This window comes from Lathyrus oleraceus, chromosome 7 (assembly GCF_024323335.1).
Source record: "Lathyrus oleraceus cultivar Zhongwan6 chromosome 7, CAAS_Psat_ZW6_1.0, whole genome shotgun sequence".
Taxonomy (NCBI): Eukaryota; Viridiplantae; Streptophyta; class Magnoliopsida; order Fabales; family Fabaceae; genus Lathyrus; species Lathyrus oleraceus.
The window spans coordinates 255755223-255765442 of NC_066585.1; the positions used below are offsets into that span (position 1 = coordinate 255755223).

At 32.2% G+C, this 10220-nt stretch overlaps 1 protein-coding gene across 1 annotated transcript; it reads left to right on the plus strand.

Moving 5' to 3' along the window:
* Positions 1–2281: 2281 nt before the first annotated feature.
* On the plus strand, positions 2282–7498 carry LOC127106901 (mitotic checkpoint serine/threonine-protein kinase BUB1). Its single transcript, XM_051044191.1, has 14 exons — positions 2282–2456; positions 2548–2686; positions 2993–3150; positions 3850–3940; positions 4110–4220; positions 4313–4400; positions 5295–5398; positions 5473–5544; positions 5630–5719; positions 5800–5957; positions 6416–6470; positions 6551–6685; positions 6774–6895; positions 6979–7498. Exons 1-14 carry the CDS (start codon positions 2389–2391, stop codon positions 7166–7168), a joined length of 1581 nt encoding a protein of 526 aa, XP_050900148.1. The 5' UTR covers positions 2282–2388; the 3' UTR covers positions 7169–7498.
* The last annotated feature ends 2722 nt before the right edge of the window (positions 7499–10220 follow it).

Below are 10220 nucleotides of genomic sequence, written 5' to 3' on the forward strand. Positions count from 1 at the left end.
CAAATCACTTTACCTAGAGCATACAAAAAAGTGTATTACAGAAAGTCCAGGCAAGTAGGACTTAAACATTCTTTCCTGAGAAAACTGATTAAAGATGTAATCATTTCATTCATATACGGTCGAGCTATAATTTGCTTGATCCATTTACTAAACCATTGGTCAGAGATTTAGTAAAGACTACCTCAAAAGGCATGGGATTGAAACTCCTTGAATAAGAGTTCCGACAATGGTAGCAACCCAATATGAAGTTAACAAGTCTTAATCTAAGATTCAACGGGTAACAACAAGTAGTTAATTTGGATGTTTGTGCAATATTATGTGACAATGTTGTTTATTACATATTGAGAGTTGAGTTTTTTCAAACTCTTAATAAAGTTCTATATCGAGGATATGTATCTCAAGAGATAGATACAAAATGAACTTCACCTATATGAATTTTGAGATGGTGTCATCTCAAAGTAAGAGTTGGACTTTCTCTCATGAAAAATTCACGAAAATAGGAAAAACACATGACCATAAATAGTGCTAGGCGAGAGATGTAGGCGAAGAACCATTAAAGAATGTGTGTAAGGTAACACTGGTATAATCACAAGGGATAACGGTTCAAAGCATAGCTACCTAACGTTCTGATTAAACTTTGCGATACCCTTACCAAGGTTAAGTTTAAATCGAAAGATACTTAACTATATTAACATTATTTTTCTTTCGTTTTCTAAAATTGGTCTTGTCATTATTAGAACAAGTGGGAGATTATTGTAAATCATTAAAAATTAATAATCTTGAGTGTGTTCCAAAATGACAAGAAAATGTTCAAGTAAAGATTACTTTTGAATTCAGAAATAGGAAACACATGTAAAGTGTTGCAGTAGGTTTGAATTCAGAAATAGGCAAGACTTGCAGAGTGTTGCATTAAGTTTGAATTCGAAAATAGGCAACACTTTATGAAAGGTTGTAGAATGCGAAACAATACAATCTTTGAAAACTGTTACTGTAGGCGAAATAGTGCAACACTTGGTAAAAATGTTGCTGTAGGCGAAACAATGCAACATTTGGAAAGTGCTGCTGTAGGCGAAACAATGCAATATTTAGCAAAAATGTTGCTGAAAGTGTGTGTTTCATCAAGAGTCGTAACCTTATGAAACAACACCAGTTTGACCTATAAGTTGAGCATCCCAGATTCCGAAAAACTCACTAGAAAAATCTATCATCTTCACACAAAATTATGGATTTCATCTTCCCTACATTTGAGTTTTCATCCGTCTTATGCAAACTCGATTATAGGCTGAATTATCATGAGTATTCAAGCGTATAAACTCTAAGACAATTTGAGAATGCTTGAAATACTATAAGAAAAGTGATTCGTTCACGATTCTAGTCTCGATTCATTCGATTTAAATAAATTTTCTAACAAGAAAGCTAGCAGTGTCATATTCATCTTTTTCATGGTTTGTTAATTCCATTATTTTTTATATTGGAAGATGCAGCATACAAGAAAGCTAGCTTGTATGGAGTTAGAGATGGTAGGTTACATGAAGTTGAATAATCCATAATTTATATTTAATATTGTTTTATTTAAAAAAAAATGTAAAATGTAAAATGTAAAAAAATGTTGGGTTGAATATTTATTTGAAGGTCCATAATTTATATTTAATATTGTTTTATTTAAAAAAAATGTAAAATGTAAACCGCTTATATACATACTTTTTTTTATAAAAAAGTTATTGATCAATTAATCGATTAAAGTCAAATGTTTGACCAACAAATCAAATTAGATCAAATCGTATGAAAATTCAATTGAAATTAAGTCTAACAATCATATATATGGTTTGGACCGATTTGAAATATTGAGTTCAAATCCCAAATTAACCTAAGTAAATAATATTTGATAAAATATTTCATAATTTATAAATATATTTAAGAGCGCCCCCACATTATTAAGAGCCACTGGTTTATCCAAAAACATGCATTATTGTTATAAGATTTTACAATACAATGACATTTAATAAAAAAATCATTATTTTGAAATTAATTATATAAAGTGATAAAGTAGTGAGTTTTTAATCAATATCAGAGTAAAATTAATTTACATCCATAATACTTACATGTTTTTTTAAGTCTTGAAATTTATATATTATTATTATTATTATTTGTAATTTTATTTAAATAATAACTATTATCTCTAATATATATTTACACAACTATTAAGTAAGTTAATTTAACTGAAGTTATTAAATCAATTTTTGAACATTCAAATTTGTTATACCTCTATTTAATTCAGTATTTATTTTAACAATAAGGTGAAGTCGATAGATTCAAAATCGTGCCACTACCGCGCGTTTGCTTCATCACTCACATACATACACAATACTCATTTTCCAATTCAACTCAATGGGGACTCTCCACCACTCCACCGCCTTCAGAACCGCCGTCGACGATCCCATTTTGCCCTTTCTCCGGTTATACTCTTCTCTATCTCTATTTCATTCACACTTGCACACGCGCACAAACTTTCACAGTTTTACAAATTTTCCGCATTTGTGATTTCAGGTCAATCCAAATAGCCCTAGAAGATTTCAAATGTTCAACTCCGAATCTCAGCAAGTTACTCAAAGATTGCATTGATAAATTCAAGGACAATCACCGCTACCGAAACGATCCCAGATTTCTCAAAATCTGGTTCCTATATGTAACTACCTCAACCCTAACTCTTTACTCTTTCTACCTCAATCTTCATTTCACACACACTGAAAGCTTAACCTAATTGAGATAGAAGATTTATAAGGAAAATGAAATGATCTTAATATAAATTAATACAAGTAGAATGTTTCTTAATTTGTGTATAATTGACAAATATATAGAAGAGTAACAACGAACTAACTATTGCATTTACAAAAATACTGATAACCTTGGATGTGATGACGAGGACATGATGCTTTGAGGCACCTTGAAATTGAAAGGCTCTCAACTTGGGCTTATTGGTTTCTTTATGCAGATGGATGCTAGTGCTGATTTTGATAGTGTTTTCAAAGGAATGCTAAACAGCAATATATGTGCCAATGATGCTTCACTTTATGTGTATTCTGCATGTTTTTTTGAAGCAAAGGGTAGATTGTGTGATGCCAACACGATCTATAAGCTCGGGATTTCCAAGTAAGTGTTTTGGATTAGATTTTGTAACCTGTTTCTTTTGATGTTTTGCAAATTGTAGCATAAAGGATTGTTTCAAAAGTAGTGGTTTTAGTTTTATAATTCATTCTTGACTCTTGGTACACCTGATTGAGGGTTTGGTATAGTATGATAGTATCTGCAACTTAAACACTTATTTTGAACCAATATGCAGTCGGTTAATCAAATTTAAATAGGCCAAGCTTAAAAATTTCCCAAATATGTCTACATCAATACAACCTCTATGATACAAATGGCTCAATATCCTTTTGCAATTTTTGAAGGTAGTTGAACTGATCATCCGCCAATCTTAATTCTTTGAAAATTAAAATAGTTCCGCACTTTTAGAAACAAAGCTTCATGTCAAGATTGAGTGAACTTGATCCTGCAAATTATAATTTTGGTAAATTACAGAATCGGAGAGCAACAAACTTGCAGGGTTCAACTGTCCTCAAAATAATGCTTCATTTAGGCACCAATTTAAAACTTACAAATATACTTATTTTGAGATGGTAAATATATTTGATAGAGGGTTTATGTAGACGTGGCCGTAGGTGTCAAAACATATTTTGTGTTCCATTTTTGGATGTTGTGTTTCATGTCTGTTTTATTCTGGTTTGTTGGTGTGATATTTTTCCGAGTAGGATTGTAATTCTAATTTTATGTATGGTCAATGTTTGACAGAAATGCAGAGCCAGTTAAGTGGTTGAAGAAGGCACATACCTTATTTCTCAGTAGAATTTCTGAAATATGTAATGCTGCTTCAAGTCAGAAGGTATGAAATAATATTGGAAAAGTGAACAATCTCAGTTGAAAATTGAGACAACTTTTAGACACTGCTATTCTCTATGATCTCTACCACTTGTTTCCTCAACATTGTCTTGGTTCAATTTTGAAATTTCTAAATATCAGTTTAAGAATTCTTATGTAACTTTCAATTTCAGGTTGATCATATAGAATCTGCTACATTGGAAAACAATTGCATTAATCCATGGGAAACCTCTACTATGAATGACCTTTTGAAGAAGATAAATCCTTTAATAACGAAATTTGATGTTAGACGTTTTGATCCTTGTTATCTACATGCTTAATTTTAATACATTTGACTAAGATTACGTTGCCTTACACATCTTTAAATACAATTCAGGGGTATCGTTCGAGCACTAAATCTTATACAGGAAAAGTGGCCTTATCCACTTTGAAGAGTGCATCAAGGAACAAAGTTATAGAGATAGGTAGTTGTCTGAACATAATCTCCAGTATTGATCATATTCATCTTTTAAGTGTAATACTCTGATTGCTTCTCTGCTCTCTGTATACGTATGATCAACTCTCCAAGAGTTAATTTTGTATGAATTTGTTTGTTTATATTTTCTGCATTATAGATAGCATTCTGTTATAAGATTTGGTGCTTCTTCCTAACAACAAGAAAAAAAATTCTGAAGCGGAACGGTTTGTCCATAGTCATTTGTTTTGCATGTCTAGTTCATATCTAGATGCCAAAATGTATGAATTAACTCTTCTCAAGGCACTCAAAAAACTTTAAATTGCAATGGTGAGTTTAGATCATCAATTTTGAGCATTACTTCATGAGTATGCAGTTTAATTAATTGTAGATGGCAGAAGGCAAAAAGTCTTCCATTTTAACCTACCATTTCGGTCATTAAATACCATGGGGTTGCTGTTCTGTACTAATGTGCCAAAGCGGTTGGCAAAAAATCCGCGAATGCATTCTACCATGACGGCTGCTATTTGACAGCACAGTGGGTTTAATTGAGTTTATACTTTGCAAAATTTTATGGGCAGAAGAACAACTTGTCTGTTAATTAAATTCCTGAAAGTCTCATAATCCATGTTACAATTCCATTGTTATCTTATCAGCCCATGTAACTGTAAGCTCTTGTTGTCTTGATTGTGAAAATGCTTAAAAAATTAACCTACTATGAAATAGGCAATCCTTGTTGAATTTGAATTAATTACGTATCCCAAGGGTTTTTTAGTCTATGTTTCAGAACAGTTTCTAGAAGAGCAAGTTTATTATTTATTTCCTTAAGCTGCTTCCTTGGACGAAACTTTCAGTTTATTTTACAAACAATTGTTCATGTTTGTCCTTGTCATGATATCCAAAGGTGGAATGAAGTACCACATCAAGGGCTGTGCTGGACAGGGTGGTTTTGCTCAAGTATACAAGGCAAATGTCAACAACGATTCTGATGATGTTGTGGCACTAAAGGTGATGACGGTACTGCAAATCATTCCCCCCCTATAACATATTCTCTAATCAGATTGTACTTTGAAACTCAACAGATACAAAAGCCAGCTTTTGCTTGGGAATTTTACATGTATCGTCAGCTTGATCAGCGCATCTCTGGCAGAGAAGTATGCCAATATCGATTTTACCATCAACCTGCTTTTTCTATGAACATCTACTTATTCTGAGTTCTCTTGCATCTTACTATATCAGAGGTCAAGCTATGGTTTTGCTCATAGAGTTCATCTCTTCTCTGACTTTAGCATACTCGTCTGTAATTATTTAGCTCATGGGACCCTACAGGTCAGTAATTTCCTTTGATTTCCCTCATTATCTTATTCAACATCCCGTGTTACTGAAATTCAACTGAAAATTTTATGCAGGATGTCATCAACTCATATGTGGTCATAGGAAAATCCATGGAAGAAGTATTGTGCATTTATTACACAACAGAAATGTTGCATATGATTGAAACTTTGCATGATGTTGGCTTGATTCATGGTGATTTCAAGCCTGATAATCTGCTCGTTCGCTATGCTAGGTAAATTTCAGCTTCTGTTAAAGTTCATGCTTGTGTCGCTCACTGTTACAAAACTCATTTTTGTACAATCACAATTCTACCAACACTTGACTCTCCCTTATATTTTACATCGATAATTTGTCTTTCACATTGTTTGTATCTTGTAATACTGCAATTATTGAAATATTTCCCATCTTAATTTATGAGGTATGAGTTCTATATTAAAAAGTAATAATGTTTTCAAACTATTATTTTACTGTTATTATTACTTTTTTTTTTGTATTTAAGGATGTGGGGTTTTTAAGATCTTTTATTGAGATAAAACCTACTTGCAAATGTTTCATAGATTTTTCGTTTTGATGAGCATTTGAATGATATGTTTGATATCCAATGCATTTTCTAATAATGAAGCGCTGCATCAAGAGGCTTTGATGATTGCAATCTGTGGATGATACTCAGTTTTTCATATTATTTTGCAGTGGTAACCTCACAGAAGATGGGTTCTTAGACCGAACCGGTTCTTGGCATGATCAGGTCAGTTTTTCTCCTGAAGATATCAAATATTTTTGTTTTTTTATTACTATGATGTATATACACCGTTTCTTATCATGCAGGGTCTTTGCCTTGTTGACTGGGGAAGAGGGATTGATCTTCGTCTCTTTCCAGATCACACAACATTCAAGGCAGATTGTAGAACTTCTGGTTTTCGATGCATTGAGATGCAGGAGAGTAAGCCATGGAAATTTCAGGTGAGTCACTACTACTTAAATTACACTACAAATGCAATGTCTTGATTGTCTGTCTTTAAATTTTCTTTTCTGTATCACTTGCCAACAGGTAGATGCCTATGGCCTTTGCGGTGTTGTCTATGTGATGCTGCATAATTCCTATATGCAAATTGTTAAAAAAGAATCATCTGATGGGGGCTCTCTGTATCATCCCAGACTACCGTTTAAACGGTACTAGTATATTTCTCATTTTATAGTTACACGTAGTTACTACTTCCGAATGAATCTGATATTTTGGTTGTTGAATCAAACAGTTACTGGAACGTCGAGCTATGGAAGAATTTCTTCTCTAAGATGCTAAATAACTATCCCTCCCATGATGATAAGAGGTTGCTGCAGGAACTGAAGAAATCCTTTGAGGACTATATGAACTCTGATCCTCAACTTATAAGGAAACTCAAGGAGTTACTAGTGAAGCAAAGGGTTTCTCTATGCTCTGCTTAGTGTTTTAAGATCATTATTCATCCACTTCTGCTTTAACCGTCTTTGCGGCTGCTGAGTGCATAACATAATTTTTTAAAAGGCTACAATACTTTAAATTGAAGCAAAAATAAATCAGCTTTATTTGCTCACTTCAGAAACAAACTAATGTTAAAAGAAGCCTCTATAGATGCTAATTTTGAGCCTCTGTAGTTTGTGTAATGGTCTCAGAATGAAACTTTTTCAATAATGTAAATTTGTAAATGCAGTGCTTTGTAATTTGTAAGCAAGTAGTATGTATGACTGTGTAAATGCCATCATTTATGTAGTGAAAATTATCTTTAGTTCTAAATTCTTCTATGTTGTGTAAATAATCTATATATGGTTCTGAATTCTTCTATGTCTAAATATTTTTAATAAGTTTTATGATACTTGATACATTCAATAACTACTTATTCTGTATTTTTTATTATTTAATTGAGTAAAAAAATGTTTTTACACTACATAAATTATCGCGGAAGGTTAGGGATTTTTTTTAAGTGGGATTTTTTAATCTTTTTTGGGTCAAGTGTACCTAAGATGCCAATTAACTATTGACATATAATCCTATAAATGATAATTAACCGCTCATATGCCAATAATTTGCAACATAAAGTCTTTTTAAATAATCTATAATAATATATAATGGCAAAACTATTATTTGATAGAGATTAATTACTTTACACTGTTAGAGTAAAATATTTTACACCGTCGATTCATCACCATCATCCGTTTGTATTATTTTATAGATTTTTAAAATAAAAATTAAATTTCTTTTAATATCCGACGTCTAACTGACGGTGTAAATTTTTTTTACACTTTCAGTTTATTTCAATTAAACTCTATTTGATATAATTTATTTATATTTTCAATTTTATACTTAAAAGCAGTTAATTATATAATAGGATGTATGAAATAAATGTATAATAAAACGGAATAAGGAAATGGAAGAGAGGGGAGAGAAACCTCGTACGCATGTTAGACAGAATGGGAAAAAATCTATAATTAAAAAGAAAGACATAGAAAGAAGGAGTGTCGTTATCAAATCACACAATGTCATCAATATGGTGGTAGGGATCATGCTCTGTTTCTTCAATTCTTTTCCTTATCTCCCACTTATTTCTCCCCCTTTTTTCTTGATGTGTGTTAAATATTAGTCCTCCTATTTCTTCTTCAAATTTTGTTTCAGGCAACAAGATGCTATGCTATGGCATAGTCAAAAATGGATATTCTATCAAATATAAATAACTATTAAATGGAGAAAAATGAGAGTAAGATAGAGCAAAACAAGATATAATGCGTCTGGAAAAGTTATGTTGCGTCTGAAAATGCATTTTCAGATTCTATATGAATTTCTCCGGGGATGCATTTTAGAAATCATTTTGTGTTCATTTTTAATAGTGTTTTGAATATGTTATGTTATTGTTTTCATTAGATAATAATGCACCCTGATGTTTCTCTCAAACCTATTGTGTCTACGGATGCCAAGCATGTTGATGTGAAGAGGTATATGTTGGCAACCAATTTACAAATGGACAAAAGTTTGAATAATAGTTCAAATAACTCTTCACATTAGCATATGATCACAAAAAGGTTTGATAATAGTTCAAATAGAAGAGTTACATTTGTGACAATGACATGCAAAAGAAGTGAGAATGTGAATTCAAACGAGATGACACCCGTTCAAGAAAATGTGAATGTCCCTTTAACTTGAGTGTTATCTTTTTTCAAATAAAAAATGGAGATTTAATGTAATATGTGGTTCACATAACCATGATATGTGTGACAAGTTAGCCGGGAATCCAATTGCATGTCATCTTATGTCGGAAGATAAGGAAATCGTTTCAGACATGACATTGAATACGGTGCAACCAAAAAAACATACTTGCAACTTTGAAACGTAAAAAACCCGAAAATATCTCAAATATCAAACAAGTGTACTGATCAGTCACCATTTCTGTTAGAATTATCATCACTTAGATCTTAAAAACATGTGAATTATTGCTAGTTGTGTGGTAGTTTAGGTATGTTTTTAGTTAATTTCAGTCATGTCTTTATCTGTCATGTTTTGATTGTTTATGGGTTATTTTACGTATTTGAGGCAATATGTCATATGTTTACAAGTCTAAAGAGACAAAGGAAAAATGATCAAAACAATATCCGGGCTAAAATGCACGTAACAACAGAAGGGATAGAAAAACATAGTCTCTACTCATACGCGTATGAGGTACTCCATACGCGTACAAAACCCCAACTCCAACCACCAGCGACCAGGTTGGTCCCTTACGTGTATGGGAGCAGGTAGGTCGTACACCTCACCTTGGGCCATACACATATGATGAAGTGAAAGAAGAGCCCATACACGTATGAGAGAAGGCCATATGCATATAGAGTGGCCCAAATCCGAAAAAATCCCATAATTGACCTATTTAGCCATAAGACACGAATTTCCAAGGGTTGAATGCTTTTTTACTACAAAAGCACGTTTTGAAGGCTAGAAAACTCAGATTTTCAAGATGGATCAAGATTTTCATAAACCATAAGTGATTGAAGACCTATTTTTATCTATTAATCTGTAATGTCTACAACTTTTATGATGTTTTTCTTTATTATTATGAGTGGGTAAACCCCCCAATGCTAGGGGTGTTCATGGTTTGGATTTGTTGATGATTTCTACTTGAATCTTGTATAACAACAATTTAGATTTATTTGATTTACTTTTAGTTTGTGCTTAATGTTTTCTCTTTCAGCAAAATTGAGTTTGATTTACGGTTAATATTTAGGCAGGACTGTCATTGTTAACGCTCAATTGAAAGTATTTTATACTATATATCACATAGGACTAGGGATACCTTATGAAAACTGGATTATTCTTGATAAATTAATGCTTACTTTCATCTATAATTCACTACGGACATAGGAGTTAATTTGAATGTTTAAAGGTTTACTCACTAATGACTTAGGAGTAAACACCTTTAAGAACCGACAATTAATATTTTAAAACAAGTTGTTGCAAGGTCAAGTTATAATTGTTAAC